Source organism: Sorex fumeus, unplaced genomic scaffold (genome assembly GCF_029834395.1).
Source record: "Sorex fumeus unplaced genomic scaffold, SorFum_2.1 ptg000050l, whole genome shotgun sequence".
NCBI classification, from domain to species: domain Eukaryota; kingdom Metazoa; phylum Chordata; class Mammalia; order Eulipotyphla; family Soricidae; genus Sorex; species Sorex fumeus.
The window spans coordinates 2048972-2076516 of NW_026606107.1; the positions used below are offsets into that span (position 1 = coordinate 2048972).

Sequence of the window (27545 nt, forward strand, 5' to 3'; positions counted from 1 at the left end):
GTGTTCAATTCCTAGCATCCCATACGGTCCCCCGAGCACCCCCAGGAGTAATTCCTGAGTGCATAGCCAGGAGTAACTCCTGAGCATCGCCAGGTGTGACCCAAAAAGCACAAAAAAAAGAAAAAAGAAACACATCCACTATTCATGGTTTAGAAGGATTAGCATTACTAAAAAGGACCACACTATGCAAAATACTATATAGATTCAATGCAATGCCCCCAGCACTGCTGGTGCAGCCCTGGAGGCCCCTAGCACTGCCACGGCAGCATGGCTATCCCCATCACCACAAGGTGAAAGCAGCACAGCATCCTTAGGCCCTTGTATTGACCCACTGACCTAGTTGGCTGAGAAACTCTGACAAGACTCCTGGATCTCCTGAGCACAAATTTGATGTCCCTCCCCACAAATTCCCATGACTTTCTATTTGGGAGGGGTGCACATCTAGCAGTGCTTAGGGGCTATTCCTGACTCTGTGCTCAGGAGTCACTCCTGGTGATGCTCAGAGGACCATAGGTGGTGCCAGTGATCGGAAAACAGGATTGGTGGCATGCAAGGCAAATGTCTTAACTCCTATATTATCTTCAGTATCCCCATAACATTTTGTTTTTATTTCTGGTTTTTGTTTTGGGCAATATCTGGCTATGTTTGGCGCTTATTCCTGGCTCTGCACTAAGGGATCACTCCTGGCAGGGCACGGGGGTCAACCATATGCAGTGCCATGAATCAAACCCAGGTTGGCTGAGTTGAAAGCAGCCACCTTAGCTACTGTACTATCTCTCCAACCCCCACCCATGACATTTTTAAAGGACATAAATGAACCAAATGCAGTTAAAATTTAAAACTCCACAAATAGCCAACACAATTCTGGGAAACATGAAGATGGGAGGCTTTTCGTAGCCCAACTTTGATTATACTACAAAGCTACTGAAAAAAAAGTGTGTGCTATAGGAATAAAGGAAGACGCAGATCAATGAATTAGAATTGAGGACCCAGAGACAGACCCTTAGGTATATGGATGATCAGCTAACCTTCGATAAAGGATCTAGAAGCATGAAAAGGAATAAGAAAAAAACTCTTCAAAATATGACATTTGAAAAACTGGTTAGTCACAGGCAAATAAATGAATTCAGATACCTGTCTCACACAATACACACAAATTACTTCAAAATGGATTACAGGGGCCCAGAGCGATAGTACAGAGTGTAGAGCATTTGCCTTGCACGTGGCTGACCCGGTTTCAATCCCCAGTACATATGGTCTCCCCAGCACTGCCAGGAGTAATTCCTGAGTGTAGATCCAGGAGTAACCACTGAGCATCACTGGGTATGACCCCAAAAAAGAAAAAAAATGGATTACGGGGGGACCAGAAAGATAGTATAGGAAGTAAGATGCTTGCCTTGCATGCATTTGACCCAGGTTCAATCCCTGGCACTCTATTCCCCCCTCCCCAAGATAGCCAATAGTGATTCCTCAGCTCAGAGCCAGGAGTAAGCCCTAAGCATAGCGAGATGTGGCATAAAAAAATGAGAGACAAGAAAAACGAAAAGTGGATTAAAGATCTTGATATTATTTGCCTTGCACGCAGCCGACCTGGGTTCAATTCCTCCGCCCCTCTTGGAGAGCCCGGCAAGATACTGAGAGTATTCCACCCGCACGGCAAAGTCTAGCAAGTTACTCATGACATATTAGATATGCTAAAGAAAACAATAACACATTTCACAATGGAAACGTTACTGGTGCCAGCTTGAGCAAATCGATGTACAACGGGAGGACAGTGCTACAGTGATATTATACCAGAATCTATAAACGATATAGAGGAAAATATAGGTATAACTCTATATGCTATGAACCATTAAAGGCATGCTCAATAACTCAGTGCCACTGGTTAAACAAACAGAAACAAAAATAAACAAACAGGATTGTACAAAATTAAGAAGTCTGCACTGCAAAATAAACAATGACTAGAATAAAAGGATTGGGGACTAGAGTGATAGTACAGAGGGTAGGGCACTTGTCTTTCACAAGGCTGTCCCAGGTTCGATCCCCAGCACCCCATATCTTCCCCCAAGTCCACAGGAGTGATCCCTGAGGACAGAGCCAGGAGTGAGCCCTAAACACCAATGGTATTGCCGCCCCCCCAAAAAATACTGAGCCTAGAGAGAGAATACAGAGTAGGGTACCTGCCTTGCACACAACAAACCTGGGTTCCAGCATTCATATCACGCATCCCATGTGGTCCCCGAGAACCACCAGGAGCAATTCCTGGGATCACAGCCAGGAGTCAGCCCTGAACACTGGAGCAGGGATATGGTTCCACTAAAACAAACAACAACAACAAAAAGAAAAGGATCCTATGGACTGGGAGAAAATATTCATTGACCAAACATCTGACAAAGGGCTAACCTCCAAGATATACAAGCACTTGTCAAGTTCAACAATGAAAACACAAACAAATCCAAGCAGAAATGGGAAAACTGAACAGATACAACTTCAAAGAAGATATACAGATAGTCGATATTTATATAAACAGCGAAGGGGGAAGAAAAATCATATAGCAGATAAGGCGCTTGCTCTGCATGTGGCCATCCCAGGTTCAAGCCGTGGCACCCCATATGGACTCCTGAAAATACCAGGAGTGATCCATGAATGTAAAGCTAGGAGTAATCACTGAACACTGCTGTGTGTGGTCCGAAAACCAAAACCAAACACAACAATACCAATGAGGTAATCACCTCACACCAGTGAGACAGGCACACCAAACTGAACAGAAAAAATCAGTGCTGGGCAGTGAGGGAGGGAAGAAACCCACATCCACTATTGGTGGGAATATTGTCTAGTTCAGCTTCAGTGGAAAACAGTATTGGAGTTTCCTAAAAACAGCATGAGGGGTGAGACCAGAACAATAGTACAGAGGGTAGGATGTTTGCCTTGCACACAGCCAACCCAGGTTCAACTCCCTGCATCCCATGTGGTCCCCCAAGCACCACCAGGAGAAATTCCTGAGTGCAAAGTCAGGAGTAACCTCTGTGTATCGCCAGGTGGTACCCAAAAAGCAATAAATAAATTAATTAAATAAAATAAAAAACATCGCTGGAGATGTCAAAAAAATAAGAATTAAAGTTCTATAAAATTCAGCAATTCCATGTCTTGGGCATCTACCACAAGAGTGCACAAAACCAAACAAAAAACGACAGGTTGGGAAGAGGTATCTGCAGATATATACCTGAGAAGGCAGAGTCTCCTGCCCCCATGCCTGGCTGTCCTCGCTGGGGCCCCGTGGAGGGGGGCGGGTTGAGTTTCCCTCCCTGCCCCGAGCAGAGTTCCGGCAGCCGAAAACCTCCAGAACCAGCCACAACCATGCTGAGACCACTCTCCACACGCATGAAGGTACTGACAGAGGAACAAAGGCATGCAGGTCCCGGGGCTGAGATCTCCAAGCCTACTCAGATCGGGGCTGAGCATCCTCCACCCAGATCCTCCATCTTCCAGTAGGCGGGATCACACCCACCAACTGGCCCCCTGGCGCCATGTAATCCTATCAATGGCCAAGACCCAGAGACTATAAAACTCAGCTCCCAGAAGACATCTTATTATCTCATTCTTACTTTGGACAATCTGGCAGGCTACTGAATGTAACCTGCCCACACGGCAGAGTCTGGCAAACTACCCGTGGCGTACCCAACATGCCAAATACCAGTAACAATGATGGGTCTCATTCTCCTAATCCTGAAAGAGCCTTGAATATGGCACTTTTTAAAATCTCAGGGCTAGGATGAAGGAGACGTTACTGGGGCCTGCTCGAGGCAATCGATGAACAGGATGGTCGTGATCGTGATACCTGAGAAGGATTTGACATCTCAAATATACAAAGAATGCATACAAACTTAACAACAAAGGAAAAATAGCCCAATCAAAACATGGGCAAAAGACCTGAATGGACACTTCTCTGAAGACAGAATCATGAAAATATGCTCAATAGCACTTATTATTAGGGAAATGCAAACCAAAACTACAATGAGATACCACCTCAAAACTACAATATAAGACTGGAAACAAAAAGTGTTAGCAGGGTTGTGGAGGAAAAGACTTGTACACTGTTGGTAGTATCTAAATTAGCACAGCCTATATGGAAAACAGTATGAAGATTCTCTAAAAATTAAAAAAATGAAGGTCACATTGATAATTCAAAGGGTTAGAGCACATGCTTTGTATAAGGAAGGCCCAGATTTTATTCCTATCACCATGGTCACCTAAGCACTTCAGGGAGTGATCCCCAAGCATTGTAGTTATAGTCCCCAAATCTAAACCAAACCAAAAAATTATTAAAATGAAAAAAAATATGATACAGCAATATCATGCCTAGACAATTATCTGAAGGATACAAAAACACTATTTGAAAAGATATTTGTCCTCTGTAGTAGCACTATTACATCAGTCAAAACTTGGAGTCAAACTAAGCTGTGGTAAATATGCTCAATCGATTACTACTCTGCCATTAAAAAATGAAATTGTGCTTTTCCAACAACATGGACAAAACTTGACGTGGCCGTTAAGTAAAGTTGGGAAATATATGGAATATAAATAACCAAAGCAAACGAACTGGCAAAAAGCAGCAAAAATAGGGGCCAGGTGATAGTACAGTGGGTAGGGCATTTGCTTTACACCTGGATGACCAGGGTTCAATCCCTGGCATCCAATATGGTCCCCTGAGCACCACCAGGAGTAATTCCTGAGTGCAGAGCCAGGAGTAACCCTGGAACACCACCAGGTGTGACCCAAAAAGCAAAAAATATAACCGAAACAAAAACCAGCAAAAATAACCTTCAGGTCTTGAAGAGTAGGGAGGGCCTTGCATGTGGCAACCCAGATTCAATCTCTGGCATCCAACATGGTCCTGTGAACACCACCAGGTGTGGTTCCAAGGCCAAAACATAATAATTAAATAAAACACTGTAGCACTGTAGCACTGTTCCTCCCGTTGTTCATTGATTTGCTCGAGCGGGCCCAGTAACGTCTCCATTATGAGACTTGTTGTTACTGTGTTTGGCATCATGGGTAGCTTGCTAGGCTTTGCCATATAGGTAACATACTCTCAGTAGCTTGGTGGGCTCTCTGAGAGGGGTGGAGGAATCAAACTCGGGTTGGCCATGTCGGCCGCATGCAAGGCAAACGCCCTACCTGTGTGCTATCACTCCAGCACTAAATAAAACAAAACAATGAAAAATGAATTCACAATCTTCAAACTACCACAACCAGGTGTGTATAACCGCCATAACTAATGATTGTGAATCCCATAACAAAATATATGAGTAACATGGACAGCAGTATGATGCCTGGCAAGCACATGAACTAGTATATCAATCCCAGTGAGCACTACAACAAGAATGCACCCCAGCACTTCAGCTTAACAGTGCTACACCCATCAAGCTTGTGAGCAAGCACTATGCAGGTGGTCCCTGGTACCATTGTGGTAAAATGTGTGATGACCAGATGTGTTACTATCAGCAAGCACAACAACAAAGGGTACAAGCACCACAATTGGGCATAAGTTCAACCCCAGTCACTGCAATAATAGCAACGAAGAAAGGGAAAAGAAAAATATTTTAACAAAACAGCTGTTCAAAACTTTCCTATTAAAAAGTAGAAAACTCGGTAGCAGTGTACAGTACAAACACTGAAAGTAGAGTTAGGAAATCTGAGTTCCCTAGTTTTAGATTTGACATTCAACAAGTCTCTGTGCCCATTCTGAGTTTCAGTTTTCCTCACTTCTATAAAGATTTCGGAAATCTAAAATCCCCTTCAAGTATGTGCAGCCTGATAGTACAGCAGGCACGGCACTTGCCTTGTGCACCATCCCCAGCACTCCATATGGTCTTCTGGCCATACCAGGAGTGATCCCTGAGCACAGAGACAGGAGCAAGCCCTGAACACAGCCATGTTTGTTCCAAAATCAAAATGAAAAACAAAACTCCTTCCATGTATGAATCTGAATGAGACTAAAAGATTATTCTGAAGTGAAAAAGAATACTGGTCACATGCTTTTTCTAAACAGTTCACCAGGCTTGCTATGAGGGCAGGCTTAGGGTTGATTGGGAAAATTGGAGAGAATGGTGGAGGGAAGGTATAACGATGATAGGATTGGTGTTGGAATATTGAATGCCTGTAGCAAATCATTATGAACAATTTTGTATACCGCAGTGTTTATATAATGTGTAAGGGGAAAACAAAATAAAATTTAAAAAATGATAATTTAAAAAATTCACTTTCCCCTACACACACATACATACACACGTGTTCTTTCTCTCTTTCTCTCTCTCTCTCACTCTCTCACTCACTCACTCACTCTTTCTCTCCCTCTCTCTCTAATTCTACCTTCTTAAACCATGTGTGGGTTGTTTACCCATGGGTCATGTAACTGAATGTAAGGGTCACAAAAATTTGGCAACAAAGGTCTCTGAGCATGCTATGACAAAAATTAATTTAAAATCAACTGTGAGGGGAAGAAGACATAATACAGTGGGTGCAGCACTTGACTTGACGGCTGACCTAGGTTTGATCCCTGGCATCCCATATGGTCTCCTCAGTAATTCCTGAATGCAATGCCAGGAGTAACCCCTGAGAATCACCAGGTGTGGCCCCCAAACCAAACAGTAAGATAAAATAAACAGTGAAATGAATCCAAAATGAATTCTCAAGAGAAAAGGGGTCAAGAGTGGAAAAAGCCTAAGGAGTCCTATTCTACATAACCTCAGAACAGGAAAGGAAGGGAAACTTGGGCTGGAGAGATAGCTCAAGTAATAGTATATGACTAGCAGGTGAGGTGAGCCCAGTTCCTTGTACAGCACAGCCTCTCAGTACCATAGGCTACATGCAGTGTTGTCATCATTCCTGGTGACTCCAGAACCAAATCATTAGGCCTACACCGGGACCCTTCCCCAACACCACAGCGTGTAACCCCTATCAAAAAATAATGACATTTTACAAAAGAAAATGGAAAGAGGCATCTTCTCTTTTAAGGACACTGGAATGGAGACAGCATATATATGGACTTGTCATAGAAGAGTGAGTCTAAAGGCAATGAAATAAGTCAAGTGATTGCTTTAGGTGCCTATCACTTACATACTTATCTACAGTGTTTAAGAGGAACACTGAAAATAACTTTCATGTACTTGTTGTCAAGAGTCTACACATTTCATTTATAAAAATATATAGTAACTACCCATTTTAAGCATATTCACAGGTCATTTTTTGTTTTTTTGGGCCACACCCAGCTATGCTCAGAGTTTACTCCTGGTTCTGAGCTCAGAAACCACTCCTGGCAGTGCTCAGGGAATTATATCTGGTGCCAGGAATTGAACTGGGGTTGGCCGTGTATAAATCAAGTTTAACTCCATATTATATCTCTGGTGCTCAGGGAAACTTTTGACCAAAAAGGCAGTTTGAACATAAGAAATGTCCATTTTTATCTTCGTACTAGGTTGATTTAATGAGAACGTAAAAATAAAGAACTGTGACTAATTCCGATGAACAATCTAATTCAGTAAGAGGAAGACAAATCTAATAACAAATTGATGATAAATGTACACCCTTGACATACCAAATTTGCCACTGAGTACCACATTTAATAGAATGCCCATTTCTTCTGGAGGCAAACCATTCTTCTGAGCCATATTTTCCAGAGATTTCAAGTGTTTTCCCAAAATTCTGTCTCTGTTCCATTTATTCTCCATGGGGTCTAAAAAGACACAATTAAACGAGTTTTCAAAATTCATTCAATCTTAAGTAAGGCAACTGCAAGTTGCCATACTTAAAACATTTTACATATTTTTGCACACAAATATGTAAAAAAGTCTTCCTAAAAGTTCTTAAATGTCTTCAGAATTCTAAAATATTTAATAGCACCTCAATCATGATTAAAAGTGAACCAATGCCCCAGCATTTCTTCCCTAAACTAACTAAAAGCACTTAACTTGGACTTCACATAAACTGTTTAAATATTAGGGCAATAGATCTTAGAGTCTGACTACAGAATGGTAGTTATAAAGGAAAGGGAATAGAGGGAGTGGATAAAACAGATAAAGGGAATTAACTGTATGATGGTGGACACAAGCTAAACTTTTGGTGGTCATGACAATGCTATCTACATAGATATGGGAGTAAAACACTGTGCAATTGCAACTGATACACTATAAATCAGTGTTTCTCAACATTCTGCCAATCTCTAACTCCCCTTCTAAACACGTCTCGGCCTCCCATTTATGCAATTTTATCACCTGTGACGCCCTTGGAATATCCTGAGGACCCACAGAGGGGCCCTATGCCTCTCTGTTAAGAAATCAAGGAAATTTCCATTTAAAAAATAGGGGAAAAAAGTACTAGAGCCGTAAGTCCCAAATTTTACCACACGCTGGGATTACCAAAAGAGCCATTAAAAATCCAGATGTTCAAGTGGAAATAAAATCTGAACGTCCAAGAGTTGATTCCAGGCATCATTTTTAAAAGATTCTCGGGTACTACCAATACACAATAGTTTGAAAAACACTCTGCTTTGTTATATACCTAATAGCTATCATCCTAATATGTAATAACTGCTTAATAAATGCCTGTTAAATAGGAGCCAAGGAAATATTTCAATAGTGCATACCTAGAATGCATCTGACCTGGGTTCAATTCTCCAGGTCAGATGGGGAATGGTCCCCCAAGCATCAGTGAGTGCAGGTCCTGGAGGCACTGCTGAGTATGGCCCTGGAGACCCTCAGCACCACTGGGGTGGTCCAGGTACCTCACACACAACAGGGCTCAGAGCAGCAGCATCTCCTCGAGCCCTTGCATTGAACCCTGGTCTGGCTGACTAAGAAATCACCAGGTGAACCCCAGACATCCTGAGAACCAGTTGGAAGCCCCCACCCAAAGTCTATGAAACAAATGTGTAAATGAACAAAAATGTTTTCCCTTGAAAATGTTAAGAAAAAAACATCTAGAATGTTTATAGAAACAGAAGTCTCATAAAGATAATCATGTCTTACCTTTCTCAAAGTATTTCACTGCTATTTGAAAGTCCTCTTCTATTTGCTCCTCAGTTTGTTCAGAATCATCTGATCCGCTTTGTTCATGTTCTGAAATGTCCTTTGAGTCATTTTGTTCTTCTTTTACTTTAGAGGTCAAGAGATTATTCTGATAACAAAATTGTGAAGTCCTGTCTCGTGCCCGAGTCGTCTTAATTTTCCTTTGTAATGACATTACTGCATATGTTCTATACAGAAACAAGTATCAAGGTACCATTAATCAGCCAACTAGTTTCTTTTCACTCCACAAAGACAGGTAGCATACTTACCTATATTCCCAACATTCAGTACTCACTATCTAGCATATAACAAACACTCAATTAAAAAGGCCCAGAGATACAATGCCTCTTTTGCAAACCACAACACCCAAAAGGAGAGAAATAACAAAAGGGAATGCCCTGCCACAGAGGAGGGGTGGGATGGGGGGATTGGGAGGTGGGAGGGATACTGGGATCATCAGTGGTGGAGAATGGGCACTAGTGGAGGGATGGGTACTCGATCATTGTATAACTGAAACCCAAGTACAAAAAATTGTAAGTCTACAACTGTACCTCATGGTGTTTCACTAATAATTTTTTTTTAAAAAAAAGGGACAGAGATATAAGGTGCTTAACTTGCATGCAGCTGACCTGGGTTTGATCCCTGGCACCCCAGTGAACCCTGGGTACAGAGCCAGGAGTAAGCCCTGAGCACTGCCAGGTGTGGCCCCCCCAAAACAAATAAAAAAAAACAAACAGGAAACAAAACCTATTGGAAAAAAATTTCTCAGATACCCTTTACCTAAATTGGAATTGAGAAAGTTATCCAAGATCACATTCGCCAGCTGAACTCTCTTTCTTGTGAGAAAAAAAAAACAGTAAAAACAAGATAGCAAATTTTCTTAAAATGCCTGCCATATAAACAATTCCAAAACCAAATTGAGCTCATGAACTCCATATTAGTTTCTCCACTACTATTTTTTCTTTACAGCTCTTTTATTTTGTTTGTACACTCTTTTGCTATTAGTACTAAGTTAAGCTGCTTTGTTCAAAAGTGAAAAAAGTGGCCACACTACGGATTATCAGGACATAAACAACACCTATTAATAAAATTATATATGTTCAGTAAATAATTCCTAGCGATCATCTATATGCCAACCACAGTTCTAGTTACCAGGGATAAAATAAGAGCAGCCAAACCTTCTGCTCTCATAAAGCTCATAGGGATGGAATTTGGGAGTCAATAAAAACATAAATAGGGGACAAATCGATGGTAAAGAGGGTAGGGCATTTGCCTTGCACACGGCCCACCTGGGTTCAATCCACAGTATTCCATGTGGTCCCCAGAGCCTGGCAGGAGTGATCCCTCAGCACAGAGCCAGAAGTACCACTGAGCACTGAAGGGTGTGGTCCCCAAACAAAAATAAAGCAAATAATAAACAATGAATTTAATACACAAGGATGTGACAGAAATGAGATGGGGATGACAAGCCACACTGGCTTAAAAACCTCTCTGGGAACCTTTCAACTAAGATGTGTGTGTATGAATGCCACGAAGGAATCCAGTACTTGAAGATCTGTGAAAGAATTGTTAATGGAGAGGGAAGAGCAAGACTTGCAGAGAAACGACAACATCACCAATGTGATGGAACAGTGGTATGGAAGAGGGAGATGATAGTGGGAAATGTTATCAGACAGGAGCCCTTGAACTAGATTCTTTGGAAACATGCAGACCAGAGTAAGGTGAAATAGCATCATTTATGTTTCAAGGCCTTTTTTGCTGTCGTGTGGGAAATGGAAACGGGCTCAGATAATGTAAACAAACCGGAGAAAAATGTCTTGCTGAAGTCTGAAAGTGAAACGACTATAGTCTAACCTTGACCTAAGGTACAACTGTAGAAATAGAAAATGACTGCTTTCGTGAAATACGTTTTGGAATTAAATTACGTAAGGCCGTGAGAAAAAAAAAACTGGCTGAAGGGAATCCTTTGTTTTCGGGGGTCCAGAATTTCTCCACTGGTGGTTTCCCCAACAAGCACCTTAGGTAAGTGGCCCGCCCAGAAAAAAAAAATCTTATGTAGGGAAAAGGAAATAGGAGGACCCGGCACAATTTTCACGTTTTTGGCTTTAAATGGGAGAAAACTAAGAGAACGGTCAGAGTGACTGTTATGCCCAATCCCAACTGCCTGTAACGGCTTGGGGTCAGAGAAGGAAATCAGAATATACGTTCAATCCAGGGCGAAGTTCCAAGTTTCAAGTAGTTCTACAAAAGAAAGGCACTTTAGGGGCGTTTAAGCCTATCGGACAGAACCACCAGACCCTTTCCAAGATCCCCCTTTCTAAAAAAGCCCTCGCGAGCAAAGGCGGCCGTGAAGGTTAGGCGGATCCCCGGACTTGGGGGAAAAACCCGATCCCAATCAGAACTTGAGAACAAACCTGCTCGGAAATAAAAGTGATTCCGCTGTAACATCGGGTCCCCCCACCTTTCGCGCGGTATTTAAAAGTACCTCACCGAAAAAAAGGGGGTTCGGTCCCGAAGTTTCCGAAGTTTCCGAAGTCTGAACGGCGCTTCCCGATTCAAATACGCGGGCTCCGCCCCGCGCATGCGCCTCCAGAAGGCCCAGCCGTCGGCTTAACGGAACGACGAGTTCTGCTGACGCCTAATTGGTTGGGTTACACCTACGGGCGCCGGGAGCGCGCGCGCGCTGACGCTAAACCCCGGGAGCCGCCGGGCTCCACCGCCCCGCCCCGTGGACCATTGTTGTTGGAACCTTCTGATTGGGCAGGCTTCCTCTGACTCTACCAGGGCTCCCTTCCGTCGGAGTGCAGAAAGCGGGACAATTAGCGTCTCGATTTTTGGATTGAATCAGTTACAGCGATCCTTGGACGCGGATTGGTTCCACGTGTCAGGACTTCGTAGAAAAATGGTGAACTGCAAACTTCTCGGTGATAGCTGCCTCTCCCAAGAGGGGCCAAAGACTGACGCAGTCTGAAGCTTTCACTTTCTCCCAGCGCAGATAAGGAAGCGACAGCTCTGAGTACTGGGCTCAGCCCTATTTTTTATCGAGAAGCGCCCCTCAGAACTTGCACTTTCCTAGAAACGCGTCCTCAGACAGATGTGATGGCTTGCAGATAGCCGACCAAGCATTATGTTTAGATGCCTAACTTTGAAGGAATCCACGGACCTTAACTTGGTGGCTGTAACAGTGTTTCTCAAAGATGGAGGGAGCCCGCAGGAAATATTGGTGGAGGAGGAGATAGGAGCCCACAGTGCAATAGGGGGAGGGGAGCTTTCTATTTGTTTGCTTAAACAAAGAAAGTCCATTTCCAGGGGGTTGCTGAGTGATTATTTTTTGAAAAGGCAAGTAAGTTCAGTATGCTAAAACATTGGCAAGGGCTTAGTCTGAGATCTGAGCTTTACTTAGTTCCTACTTTAATCAATTACTAGAACAGAGATCAGAGAGAAAAGATACAAACTTAACAGCTCTCACTAATTTTTCGAGGTTATAACTTTAAAATATGAAAATGGCAAAACTGTAGGTGAAAGCTTTGCAATGTGAAGGATAAATGGACAATCTAAGTTAATGCCATTGGGAAATATTCCAGCAGAATGTTATATCCTATATCCTATGTGATTTTTAGATTACTTTAACTTGATAATTGAGTGCTGCATACTTTCTATGATAACTGCTCTTTATTAAAATCAAAATGTCTTTTTGTACTTTTAATTATTTCATGAATTCAAATGTACATTGCAGAGGATTTTTAATCTTCATCTACCCTTTTTGATCACTATCACTGTCATCCTGTTGTTCATCAATTTGCTCACGCAGGCTCCAGTAATGCCTTCGTTTCTCCCAGCCCTGAGATTTTAGCAGCCTCTCCTTACTCGTCCTTCCCAATAGCGCCGTATTGGCTATTGAGCTTCCTATATAGCACCCTTTTTGATAAATGATGAAACTGTAATTAGTGGTGAAGTGACTTGCCTAATGTGACAAATTGTGTGACATGGAACTTGCACCACTTTGGAGATAGATCTATGTACTGAGATTAAGCTTCACCTTTGCTTAATATGCCTGCAATGTTTTCTGAAGTTATTTTCCCACCTTCCTTTGGTATTACCTAATGAAGAGCTCCCAAACTCTGGAAATTGCACTGAGATCCTAATTCCATGGCTTTTTTCTGTCATATGTGTTGGCATCCCAGAAGTGTGAGTGAACTTTAGTAATGCTAGAAATCAGTAGCCTCATTACTACATTAAGTGGTCATATCCCTTCCTTGTCTTTCTTCCCTTTTAGCTACTCAGAAAGAGTCTGAATCCCTCAATATGTCCTCTTGCTTCCAAATTTTCATTATTTGTGTGGTTTCCTCCAAATTTCAAAAATCTTTATTTTGAAAGAATGACATAAATAACACAGCAAATATCAGTTAACAACAATGACATTGAAGAAAATACAATAATTTGTACTCCCCACACACATTTAACCCCCCCACCCTTTTCCCCATCCCTGACACAATAACGTTAAAACCGGTAAAGCATATCTAACAAGAAGAAAAAGCAGTATGCAATGAAGAAAGCAATTTCCATACTGCTCAATCCAACGGACCCATCTCAAATGTCCTTCCCTCACTTAAACTCCATCCACAAGAAAAAAATAAGTGTAGAGGAGACAACCCTGGGGGTATCTTGTTTCTTTGCTTAGATTAATAAAGTTCAGTAACAGTAAATTAGGAGTAGTGAATCTGTTTGTGAAGAAAACACTGACTATAACTCCTCTGCCAAATTTTAGATAATTTAAGAGAAATAGAGTTTGATTCACAGATTTCTATCAGATTAATACCTACTCCCTCAACCTCAAAAGTGAAACAATTGCCAAATCTTAGTAGGTTGGGTTTGGACAAAGGCAAAGTGAAACTTCCCATTTCACCACTTGAAAAATTATGTCATCTATTGATTACACAGATCATCTAGATCATCTATGCAATCAATAGGTAATTATAATAGCTATTGTTTGTTTTTTTAATTCACTGTAAAATTTTTAAAATTCAAACAACTGTTAAATTTGAGTCTAATCCATTTTATATGTAATTTAGGATATCAACTGAAGGAACTGTTTTCTAAAGTGGTATGTTTTAGTTTTCAGCCTAATCTGTTGAATGACTTCTTCACCCTACATGAATATATTACTTGCTTTATTCCAGAAGGAAGAAGATTCTCTTTACAGAACATTTATTTTATTCTGCCTTTGCTAAGGAAGGGAAGGATATCTATGCAGAATTAGTTCAAATCAGAGCCTTTCACTCCACATGTGCATGTGTGTTATGTGAACATGGGCACAAACACACATACAATAAATACATTTTCCCATGTATAATCTCAGAATCACATCCTTGCTGGAGTCCATCTTACAAAAACACTTCAATAGTTAGCCATATACATGTACATGCAGCAAGATGCGAGTTGCTCCAAAGTGATTAAAGTTGGTGCATGTGTAGGTGTAAGTGAGATGGTCATTTCAGAGTATAGGTATACACAAGCCAAAGTGCCATTAACTTGCAAGTTACATTTTCCCTTTTCCCCCAAGATAAATACATCAATTGAAAAATACACACTGACATCTTCCTGGATATCATAGAGGCAACTGTCTGGAGGGTCCACTTTTCGCACTTTCTTTGCACTTCTGCATTACTATGACAACTTCATTTTTCCCTGGGGGGCCTTCTCATACAAGTCGGGCTGATCCTCAGCTTTGCCAGCTTTCCCCTGTGGGGGCTTCCTCTCCGAAGGTGGTTCTTCAGGTTTACGAGCAATCATCAGGCGACAGGTAAGCAGGATTCCAAACACCAGGGCATGGGCATAGCGCTTGAAAGGATCACCGACCAGCTGATGGAAGAAGAGCATAGCCAACACCAGCAAGAGTAGGATGAAGTTGGCCACGTCTTTGGGACGCCCAGGCACAAGGGTCATGACGATGCCACAGGCCACTTCAAGGGTACCGAAGGTTTTGCGGAGGAGAATGGAGTTGATTCCCATCTTCCTTAGCACAGGAAGAGCTCTAACATAGCTCTTGTAAGCACGTTTCTAGAGTGAAATAATATAAGGAAATCATATAATTAACCATGACTTTTGCATGAGAATGAACAAAACAAAAGCGAGGTTCTGCTTTTCCACTATTGTCTTATCAAACTAGGCAAGGATGTCCCATTTTTTTACTGTGTTCTCCAGGCACTACCAGGAGTCACTCCTGAACACAGAGCCAAGAGTAAGCCCTGAGTACTGCAATGCATTTTCAAAAGCAAGCAAAGAAACAAAAACGAACTAGGCAGCAAATCAACTTGACTTCTTGAAATATCTGGTACTTAGAATAGTCTTCATATGCTCTATGTAAGTTTAGAACATATATTAGGTCATTTCTATGACTTCTGGAGAAATGAATGCACCTTTATTTCACAGATTAACAGGAGATAATTCTCTTTTAGAACAGTTTTAAAAACAACAAGTAATTAAAAGAACAGTTAAGAGACAGAAGTTTTGTGAAAAAATGTTGGGTCTGGATTCAAACAGACGACTCCAATTTCCATCTCTGACACTTTCTATCTGGGCACTTATGGGAAAATTATTTGATATCTCTTTCCCTCATTTTCCTGAGCAAAACAAAGACTAAGATGAAGTGAGTGGTGCTATTTGCCTTGGTCACAAAGTTTAAGTAGTGGTTCACTTTTGGTAGGAAATTTTTTGGCAGGGGGTGGGAGGTGGGGTGGGGGTGGGCTATAACTTGATGTGTTCAGAGGCTATTCCTAGTCTGGTGTTAGATGGTTACTTGGAGGCTTATAGCAGTGCTTGGGGGACCATGAGGTGCTGAGGATCAAACCTGTGCCTCCTGTGTGCAGAGTTTCATATGAAAACACTCCAATCTGTTGAGCAATCTCTCTAGCCCAAGGATAAAAAATTTTAAAGGGCATCCAAAACACGCATTGGTCAAGGACTGTAATATCTGTGACCAATACGATAGCAAAAATTTAAGTAAAGGCTGTGTCTGACTCTGCGTGTGCATGACTCTGCCTTAGTCACCTATTTCTCATCCTTGCCCCATTAAATCCTGCCTTTATTAAAAATTACTTCACCCTAGTCATTGCCCTGATCCTAGGTACATAAGAAAATATTAGTATTTGCTGTTCTTCTTCTCTTGTGTTATTCGGAGATTTTCCAAGAGAAAATTAAGGGAGAGGTTAAACAGTACACAGAATAAAATCCTGGGCTAAACTGAACAGATCCACCTGGAACAGAACATGTCCATGGGTCAGGGCACCCTTGGTGGTTGGGGAGAATCCTGCCTGTTTCCCCTCACATTAATTTAGGTACCACATGTACTGTTTTTCTCTGTGCTCTGATGAAGGTAGCAGGGTGACAGTAGTAAAATAAAATCTAGACCCAAGAGGATTCTTTAACCTTTTCAAGTAAATACTCTCTAATTAGTAATACGAAGTCTCCCAAGAGGCTCTAAGAATTGAGTATCCTATGAATTAAGAATCACAAAGGTATGTACAAATGGCCAATAAGTGTATGAAGTGTTTATTATAACTGAGCAACAGGAAATTGCTAATAAAAGACAATGCATTATCCCTTCACATCAGTGGAAATGGCATCCATTGAAAAATAAAAACAAACTGGAAACAACCAGTGTTGGCAGGGATGTGCTGAAAAGGGTATCCTCATTTATTGTTGGCATAACTTTCCTCTGGTTCAGCTTCTGTGGAAAACAGTATTGAGATCACTCAACAAATTAACAACAGAGTGTCCACGTGTCCAGAAATTTCACTCCTTGTCACCTATCCAAACAACAGAAAACATTAATTCTAAAATATATGTGCACACCTGTGTTCATCGTATCACTAGTTACAATAGCCAATATATAGAAGCAAGTCAAATGCCCAGTGACAGATTAGAGGATAAGTAAGTTGTATACACAGTGGAATGTTGTATACACAATGAAGTACCATTCCGCTGCAAGAAAAGACAAAATCTTGTCATTTGTTGTAATGTGAACAGAACTAGGGGGTATCTTGTTCAGTAAAATAAGTCAAAGTGATATGGTGTGCAAAGAAATAAGTCAAGAAAATTAATGGAAAGTATTAAATAATAACAAATCCTTGGACTTTGACTACAGAACTGAGATTAACAGGCAATGAGAGAAAAAAACACCGGGGGAAGACTAGAAGTGCCATAAGGACAGTATTGACAGATCTTCGGCATTTCAGTGGTGATGGAGATATAATAGGTTTGTACAACAAAAACATAAATGGTAACACTATTGGAAACAGGTTACCGCAATTAAAATTTTAAAATTGTGAATCTTCTTTTTCTCTCCATTTGGTGTAATTCCATATTACTTTTTGTTTGTTTGTTTGTTTGTTTTAGGACCACACCTGGCAGTGCTGGGGATCAAACTCACATGCATGGTCTGAGTGCAAGGCAAGTGCCTTACCTGCTGGGGTATCTCTTCAGCCCCACACTGTTTTCATTTTTTACCTAACCTCTTAAACTACAGATGTAAATAATTTTGTATAGCTGTTACCTCTTCCTTTTCTCAAGAGGAACTTGGATTATGAATTAAACTTTTCATCAAATCCTTAGTTCAAAGCTGAGTAGGTACAAACAGCATTCTTTTCTTTAGGATCCAATACAGGTAATGTTTCATTTGTTAGAGATGGGATTAAGCTTGGATGGGGTTTGTCATTAATAGGATGCCTTTTATTCTTTTCCCTATAGAATAAGGTAAGACATCAAAAAAATTTTAAATCCTGCTATTGCCACTACATTAATGTTTGGCCTCATTTTTAAAAACATTGAATCTATGATAACTAGATCTCTAAAGACTAATTGTGCTGATAGTAATAATAAAGAGAGTTGACTGACACACTCTCAAAAAAGACACTTATAATTCATGTTGATGCTTCTTTTCCATTTCAGTGACCCAGGCACTATAACCATAATTTCCACACAGGGATGAAAGCATGGAAGAGAAGGCTAGTCAAATATTTAAAATTCCTTCAGCAGAGTCAATTATCCAGCAATACTCTTAGGCTGTACTTCTATTTTGTGTGTGTTTGTGTGTGTGTGTGTGTGTGTGTGGCAGAATGGGGGGTGCACATCTGGACATCTGTGACCATGCCTAGCTCTGTTCTCCCACAGGCAAAGTATGTGTTCAGCCCTTTGGGTATCCCTCTAGCCCCTAGGCTGTGGTTCTAAAGCAAAATTTCAATTTTAGCTTTACCTCTAAATTGCGTGGAGAAAATTACTAAGCATTTTATTGTTCCTCAGTTTCCTCTCTTGTAAACTAAATGAACTCTTTGAATATTTAGTCAAAGAATCATATCACCAAATACATTTTATCATTAATAAACCACACAATTACAAGTTAATTAGCAAGCCTCAATAATTGTTTTAATGGTAGTAACAATGATTCAAACAGGTTCTATCTTACAGTATAAGGAGATATGATTCATAAATGAGTCAAAAGCATAGGGAGTTTTCTTTAGTCATATAACGTTTTATTTCTTGTCATTTCTTTCTTCACAACACCTCAGGGCCCATGATCTCATAGAATATTATTTTAAACTAAAGCAGCTCAAGACTGTCTAATAATACTAATTTCATTACAATAAATAACTGACCTAAGCCAGGTACAAACACAATCTGGAAATGGATGGAAAGTAGTTCGTTTCATGTATGAATTCTGTATTTATGCCAATTTGATCCAAAAATTATTTGGTTAATATATAATTTAATTTATATAAAATACAAAACCAGGGAAAGCTAACTTACATTGTGAGAAGTCAAGGAAAAAATATTCTTGGAGTGCCAGAGTGATAGTACAGGGGGTAGGGTGCTTGCCTTGCACATGGCTAAATGTGGTTCGATCCCTGGCATTGCATATGGAATCCCAAACCCTGTCAGACAGCAGAGCTTGGAGTAAACCCTGAGCACCTTGGTGTGGGGGGAAAACTACAACAAAATAAGAATTATATTTGGGGGGCTGGAGCAATAGCACAGCGGGTATGGCGTTTGCCTGGCACGCGGCCGACCTGGGTTTGATTCCCAGCATCCCATATGGTCCCCTGAGCACCGCCAGGGGGTAATTCCTGAACGCAGAGCCAGGAGTAACCCCTGTGCATTGCCGGGTGTGACCCCAAAAAGCAAATAAATAAATAAATAAATAAATAAATCCCATTATCCCTGTGCACTTTTTAAAAAAGAATTATATTTGGGGAGATAGTAATTGGAAGAACTCATGAGGACAGTTTCTGGAGTGATGACCACGTTCTGTTTTATAAAACATGGGTGCTGATTTCACAATAGTGTCCTGAAAATTCCCCATGTACCTGTGTCAATGTGTATGTTATAGTTATGACTGTTCAATAAAAACATAGAGAAAAATTACATGAAAGCAGAAGAGGCACCAATAAAAAATATTTCGGCTGAAAGTTTCACCTGATTGTTGTTCTTGTTGATAAAGCATACATAATTGTTGCAAAATTTACTAAATCGTGTATAATTTTCTTAATTTTGTACATTAAAATTACATATCAATCATAGATCATTTCTTGAATAAAAAAACCACAATCAGATGTTCATTTTCAAATACCCACCCGAATAAACACCCTTTAAGCATTTCTTCATTCCACTGCTTACCTAAAGAGAAAGCTGGAAAACCTGGTTCCACTTACCAAATTGGACACCTATACCATTATTACACTGATTTCTGTCAAGGAAATGCCCCTCTGAAACAAATACAAATGTTGACCACTGAGAAATTACAAGCTTTCTTGTATAAGCTCCAATGTATGTTAAGTTGAGATGACTAGCTATGTGAGCTAACCAATTATGCTTTTGTATCAGTTTCCTCTCTGGGATAAATCAGTTTTCTCTCTGCAGTTACCTTAGAGGGCAGTCTAAACATCAATGAATTACTTAGCATGTGCTGGTAAGTAATTAATAGCAGTGATTTTGAAACATTAAAATGACCTGTGGACAGTGAGTAAACTACCCAATATCTGGAGTGCTTTCTGAGGGTTACACAAAAAAGGAGGCTATTTAATATAGATAAATAAATCAGTCAAATTGACATATTCTATGAAGTAATGCAAAGAAATACCGTCCCTATCATATGCAGGGCCAAAATTCCTTGGTTAGCTATTATAATGAATTGCCTATGTGCTGCTTGTGCTTACAGGCTGGAGTCACTGCTTACATGAACTGGATACCAGAAGTATGCAAATCAACCATACATATGTTCCCTGTCACTGCATAGGAAACTGCTGAACAGAATATATTAGTGCTGTCTCCAAATTTCTAGTGAGTTAATGAATACATTTAGGCAAGAGAGTAGGACATCATGTTAAATTCACGTGGGGATCTAGAGTACTCTATAACAACATTGTGACCAAAATTCTGTTCCTGCATGGGATCCACTAGGCATTACCCAGCACAAGTGTGGAGGTTTTTGTGTCTCTTCACCAGGGCACATGAAAATAGCACTGCACTGTTGAAATGCCTGATTTCAATGCCTTCAAATTACCATTCAAATGAGTCATGGAATCATTGTGTAAAACAGAATCAATTGTCATCACCTCACTGACACTACACAAACATTGTACCTACAACTTTTATGTGTTAATATTTACAGCAACCTATAAGGCAGGTGCTGTTATCTACACTTTACAGTTGGAAAAAACTGAGACACTGAAAATGGCAAACTCTAACCCAAATCAACACATGACTCAAAGCCTGTAGTCTTTCTGTTAACCTTTCCTGGATTCTCTAGTAGAGAGAAGAAAGAATTTCATAATTATTTGTTTGCTTTTTTGGTATAAACCATAGGGATTTCCCATGGAAGGGAAAGTTTCTGTGTATAAAAATATTGGTTTTAGAAAAAATAATTGATAGAAAAGTAAAAAAAGAAATCTAAGTTTGAAATATTGGTTTCAAAGTAAAATGAAATCTCACAAACTGAATAGAAGCAGTTTAACTTATACAACTAAGAAAGCACAAGAATATACTAGATTTTATCAAGATTCAGTTGTTCTGACACCATCCCCAAAGCAATTGTAATAATATTATCTCCTCTGCTAAAAGTATTGAGTCACGGACTTGGTTTTTTAAAATCTCTGTTCCAACAAAAACTCATTCTACAATTTTGGTTAAGTTTTTAATAAACTTGCACTGCTTCAGTTTATCCATTGCAAAATAAGAACAAAACTGAAATGAATCAACTTCACAGATGCTTTAAAGAACAAATTATCTTAAAACAATGATAGCAACAGCACTTTGGTATCATATAAGGAAAACCTCTGTAGTCAATACGTGACAAACACTATCAATGCAAAGAAATCGTTTCTAAATGGAAAAGAAAATCCCAGGCAATTAGTCATCCCAACTGAGGTAGGGGTCCTGAAAGGCCGTAATCCCCTTCTGAGACACAAGAAATGGCTGCTGAACTGTATAAGCATGAGCTCATCAGAAAAATCTGAAGAGTGGTAACCAGACAAGACAATTCTATAATGACTCATTCATTCACCCATCCATTATTTGTACTAGAATTAAATTTTCCCCATTTGCTGAGTTTAAAAATTAAGCTGGACCAGCCTAGGCCCTTGGCAGTGGTCCCTGCCAGATCTCCAGCATTATTCCAGTGCTAAATAGAGAAGACCCAGGAAAAGGGCAGTCTGAAATTCTTCTGAAGCTACATACTACTGCGTAGTCTGCCTCCTAGCTAGATAAGAGTTCTTCCATTTCTTCTTGCTACCCCTGACCACAGAAGCATAAAATTGTGCTACACACACACACACACACACACACACACACACACACAGAGTGGGGACTGGGCTGCTATCCAGATTTCACTATTTAAATATGTCCCTTTGTATGACATGAAATATTTCTATTTGTTTCATCTGTCTTTAACTGGACTGCAGTAGACAGTTTATTCCCTAGGAAGAAGCCTACTATAATCCCACTTTGGCTAGTCCTTCCTATATTCTGCGACCTAGCTGGTAGGAAGCTTCCCAGTGACTCCATCTTAGTTGGATTGCCTGCAGAGTCTAACACTACTTAGGGTGTAGCTTGGGGGCTTCTAATGCAACTGCACAGGCTCTAGGGGTGGGAACATATTTTAAAAAAGGTACTATGTCCTTAAGGAAAGAGAAATCTAAAAATTTAATATGTATATATGTACAAATTTTTGTATGCAAAAATAAAAGCAAAAATGCATTCATTAATTTATAATCTAACACAAAACTGTTGTCACCAAGACAAAAATTTGGTAGGATTTTCCCTCCATCTAGTTCCTCTGCCTCTAACCTTTTCAAACCCTTTGGTGGTTTTTGCTACCCCACCTCCTCTCCCATCCTTAATGCAAGCTGCCTCATATACTCATTTTGACCCGATTTTAATTCTATCTGATCATATAGTCTGGGAAGAGGAATGGGACAAGGAGAAACATGTTAGGATTTATCACTGAACCTGGTCCTTGAAGCCCAGCCACCCTCCTCCACCCCAGGGTTATTCTGTGGTGTGAGAGACATGGAAAACACCAGCTCAAACCCTGAAACAGTAATCAGAGCTTCCAAAAACATTTTCTAAGCAACTAAAATTTGCCATCTCCATCCATTTACAACTCATTTTGAGGTACTCTGGAAGGGTCTGCAGTGCCCTCAGAAGAGCTATCGATTCTTGTCAACATGTATAAATTAATTTCTCCTTGCCTCAGCCCTACTTGGAGTCTCTCTTGTCTATTTCCTCTCTCCCTTCTTCATATTTCCCTAAGCTCCTTTCCTTCTTGACCTTGAAAGCCCAGAAATGTGCTACCTCCTATAACTAGCGTCTGGCAAAGGTGGTGAGAAGTAGGTTCCTTCAGCTGGGGTAGAGGGGGGAGGTGTGAAAAGGTAAAGAGAGGAGAGGAGACAAGAGACAGAAAGTGCTAGAAACATCCAGACATCTAGTACTCTACAGCATAAGAGCAAATCCTCTTCACACCCATGGGAAGAGCAGCCCAGCCCCCAGGTTGCAGAGATATTTTGGCCAGTCACCTTCATTGATTCCAATTCTGCAGAGGAAAAAACCTGCAGAGGGCTTGGCTCTAGCATCAACAGGAGGGAAGGTGGGGATTACAGACAATTTCTTGAGAGAGAAAAGGGAGACCTTGCTGTTATGGCAGATTAGCCTACAAAATAAATAAAACAAAACAAAACACCCAGCTCTCCATTAGGAGGAGATAGCAAGCGCTAGGTGACCTTTATTTGGGCAAGTACTGCTTTGTCCCAAGGAGACTGAGCAAGCCTCAGTCTTCTGGGGGAAGTCTCTACCTGAGATGAGGAATATCTTTCCCACCCTTTAAAACTGCTCATTGTAGAGGTCCGACCTCCCTCAGCTCTTTTCGTCTTTGTTCTCCCCAAAATAAACTCTCCAGTTTGCTAAACTCTTAGCTCCATGGGAAACAATCAGACTTTCGGACTGGTTGCCCAGACTTTCCTTGTGCTCATAAGCAAGTGGAAAGGGTTCCTGCCAATGACAGGTGTCGCGCAGGTATCAGCCTTCTGGGTTACCTGGCGGATGGCCCTTGGGGTACTCACTAGTAACCCCTCCCCCAACTGGCATTTTGCGCTCCCAAACAGTTATTCCCGGCATAAACCACAAACAAAATTTTTCTTGCCCAGCTGCTCCTTCAGAGCCGCAAAGTTGTTGGTGCGAAGGGAAAGTCCGGGTGGGGTAAGGGTTAAAGGTACGGGACTGTGGGCTGAGAGGAAAGAAGGGGAGAGGTACTTGCAGTCCCTTGCGGGATGCGCTCCTCATCACTCGACGGATTCACTTACCATCTCAGTGTAGGCATCCTTGCTGAGTCTGGGGGTCAACTTGATAGTTCCCATGAAAACAAAGAAGAGTCCCAGGGCCACAGAGAGGACCACGACAGTTACGGTTCTGGGGGATGCCATGGGTCACCAAGGCAGGTCCCAAGTAATCCTTCTGCTTTGCGCACTCTGTCTGAGTCGCAAGCAAATAGTGCAGAAGAAGAAAGAGGGATAAGAGAAGGGAGAAGGACGCTGCGGAGGCAGCCAGCAGCTAGAATGACAAAGGGAGAGGAGGGAGCTAGAGAGAAAAATTGAGAGATCGAGATTCAACCTCTCTCACTACAACAATCGCTGGGTCCTAATGCCCTACCCTTGCTCCTCACTGGCCCCAAACCCAGTATCTAAGTTAAATGAGCAGGAAAAGTTGTTTTAATTGTGGGACAGTGGGAGAATGTAGACGGCGTTTAGAGTTCTGTTTCTGAACAGCTCTAAAGTGAGAAATGAGGGAAGACCTTTTTTTCAAAAATTCTTAGCAGGTGCACTTTCCATCTCCAAAATCCTTTAGTTTAGTATGAACTCCCTGCTCTCCACTTCAGTCTCTCCTCTTTTCTTTCCCTCCATAAAAACCTTTGTACTCTATAGTTGCTGGTTTAAGTAGTTGGTAACATTCAAGGAAAAACTAAAACTTTATGGGCAATTGAGATGGTATGCTGCATTGCAAACCATAATGTCTAAAAAGAGAGGAGGAGGCGGAGGAGACAGAAGAGGAGGAGGAGGAGGAGGAGGAGGAGGAGGAGGAGGAGGAGTAGGAGTAGGAGGAGGAGAAGGAGGAGGAGGAGAAGGTGGAAGAGGAGAAGGAGGAGAAAGAAAAATAATAATAAGAAGAAGAGATGGAGGAGGAGGAAGAGGAAGAGGTAATGAGGAGGAGGAGGAAGAGAGAGGAAGAAGAGGAGGATGGGGAAGAGGAAGAGGAGGAAGAAGAGAAAGAGAAGAGGAGGAGGAAGATGAAGAAAAAAGCATGGTAATTGTAATTTCAAGGTGATTTAAATAAATAAATTGAAAGATAGTATAGTGGACACACTTTTTTGGGGAACTGTTTATTTTGGGAGTGAAAACAATCTTTGGGGTGAGCCCCAGAAGTTCCAGGTTTTAAATCCCAGCTCTGCCACTAAATCTGTGAACTTTGAAACACTGGATAATTTATCTAAACTTTCATCTCCACACTTGAATAATGCAGTTGAAAATCTCACTCAAAGTTGTGTTATAAGAATTCATGAAACCTTTCAGTACCTGTATTGCTAACCACAGTTCTCAAAAGGAAAAAGAGAGCGAGAGCTAGTCAAAGGGAGGAGAGTGAGAGTGAGAGGGTGAGGGAGAAAGATGTCTGATATAGAGGCAGGCTGGGGGAGTGAAAAGAGGGAACTGGGGAAATTGGTAGTTGAAAATGTACACTGGTGAAGGGACAGGTGCTGGAATATTGTATTTCTAAAACCCAGTCATAAACAACTTTGTAATTGTGTATCTAAAGGTGATGAGAGAGAGAGAAAGAGAGAGAGAGAGAGAGAGAGAGAAGAAGGAAGGAATTTGTGTGGGACCAGAGCAGATGGTACAAAGAGTAAAGCACTTGCCTTGCATGCGGCCAACCCAGGTTTGAACCCAGGCACTACACATGGTCCCCTGAGAACCACCAGGAGTAATCCGTGAGAACAGGTAGATGTGTTCCCAAAACAAAACAAAAAATAATTCCATATAAGTAGATTACCCAATATTGTATCTACTTAAAGTCATGCTTCAGTGGATACAGTTATCATCTCACTTTTTAAAAACCTTCTTAATCCACGCCAGAATTCCCTTAGATTACAAACACTTAGAAATAGGAACAACTTTTATATATCATTTGAAGTACCTAAAACAAGATACTGGCCCACATCCGAAAGAACAAAAGCAACCAGTGTTGGCATGAATGTGGGGAGAAAGGGACTCTCCTTCACTGCTGGTGGGAATGCCAACTGGTTCAGCTCTTTTGGAAAACAGTATGGACGCTTCTCAAAAAATTAGAAATTGAGCTCCCATTTGATCCAGCAATACCACCAGAGAGGCAAAAAAGTATAGTCGAAATGACATCTGCACTGGTCTGTTCACTGCTGCATTGTTTACAATAGGCAAAATCTGGGGAAAAAAACCCGAGGGCCCCAGAAAAGATGACAGGCTAAAGGAACTTTGGTACAACTACACAATGGAATACTATGCAGCTGTTAGAAAAGATCAAGTCATGACCTTTGCATATAGGTGGATCAACATGGAAAGTATCATGTTAAGTGAAATGAGTCAGAAAGAGAGGGACAGGCATAGAAAGATTGCACTCATCTGTGGAATTTAAAGTAACAGAATGGCAGACTAACACCCATGAGTAGCAGAGATAAGGACAGGAGGTCTGCTCCATGGCTTGGAAACCGGCCTCACATGCTGTGGGAAAAGGTAGCTCAGAGAGAGAAGGGAACACCAAGTAAAGGATGTTGGGAGGACCCATCCGGCTTGAAAGATGCATGCCAAAAGTAGACTATAGACCAAACACGATGGCTGCTCAGTACCTCTACTGCAAACCACAGCACCCAAAAGGAGAGAGAATAAAAGGGAATGCCCTGCCCCTGAGGCGGGGTGGGGGTGGTGGGAGGGATGCTGGGAAAATTGGTGGGGGAGAATAGGCACTAGTGGACGGATGGGTATACGATCATTGTATGACTGTAATGCAAACATGAAAGTTCGTAAGTTTGTAACTGTACCCCACGGTGATTCATTAATAAAAAATTTTTAAAAATATATCTGTTGGGAGAATAATTGATGAGTTTTCGTGCAAATTACCATGGGAGTAGATATCTATTATCTTAAGTAGTAGATATAATTTGCAACTTATGATGGAAGAATTTGGATTATTTCATGCATGCAGCCAACATGGCCGACCCGAGTTCGATTCCTCCGCCCCTCTCGGAGAGCCCGGCAAGCTACCGAGAGTATCTCGCCTGTACGGCAGAGCCTGGCAAGCTCCCTGTGATGTATTCGATATGCCAGACACAGTAACAACAAAGTCTCCAATGGAGACGTTACTGGGCCCACTCGAGCAAATCGATGATCAACAGGAGGGCCTTTACTTTTTTTTTACAATTCAACTAGTAAATTGCTGAGTAGTCTACAATATACTAAAAGTAAATTAAGTACTGTAGGAATATACAAATGAAGCATAGACCCTGCTTCCAGTGGGCTTGCTGTAAGCACAGCAGGACTTGTTGCGGGGTGGGGGGCGAATTTTCCTTATACATAAAATAGAATGTAAATAGTAAACCAAAATGAAGTGGTTAATTCTAAAATGTGTTTTCCAAATTTCTACATTGAATATAGCAGTAAAATGAGCGTATATGGAAGATAGGTAAAATAGTTAAGCAATTGATCATAATATATTTATAAACACACATATATAAATATATATGACATTAACGATATATATACTATGTTCCTTCCAAAATACATGATAATGAAGAGTGTATAATCATTAAAAATATGTAATATAAAGTAATGAATCACTGTCACTCTCACTGTCCTCCCATTGTTCATCGATTTTCTCAAGCGGGCCCAGTAACATCTCCATTGTGAGACTTGT

At 41.0% G+C, this 27545-nt stretch overlaps 2 protein-coding genes across 2 annotated transcripts in view; both read right to left on the bottom strand.

Moving 5' to 3' along the window:
* CENPI (centromere protein I) overlaps positions 1-9240 on the bottom strand; it is a 74909-nt gene extending 65669 nt beyond the window's left edge. Inside the window, exons 1-2 of the mRNA XM_056124196.1 lie at positions 9027-9240; positions 7598-7735 (exon numbers count right to left, since the gene is read on the bottom strand). Of these exons, the coding sequence (XP_055980171.1) occupies positions 7598-7735; positions 9027-9240 (352 nt within the window). The remainder of the gene's footprint in view (positions 1-7597; positions 7736-9026) is intronic.
* Positions 9241-14252: 5012 nt separating this feature from the next.
* On the bottom strand, positions 14253-24195 carry TMEM35A (transmembrane protein 35A). Its single transcript, XM_056124154.1, has 2 exons — positions 23915-24195; positions 14253-15125 (listed from the first exon to the last, which is right to left on the bottom strand). The coding sequence occupies exons 1-2, from the start codon at positions 24032-24034 to the stop codon at positions 14733-14735; spliced, it is 513 nt and encodes a 170-aa protein (XP_055980129.1). The 5' UTR covers positions 24035-24195; the 3' UTR covers positions 14253-14732.
* Positions 24196-27545: the final 3350 nt, after the last annotated feature.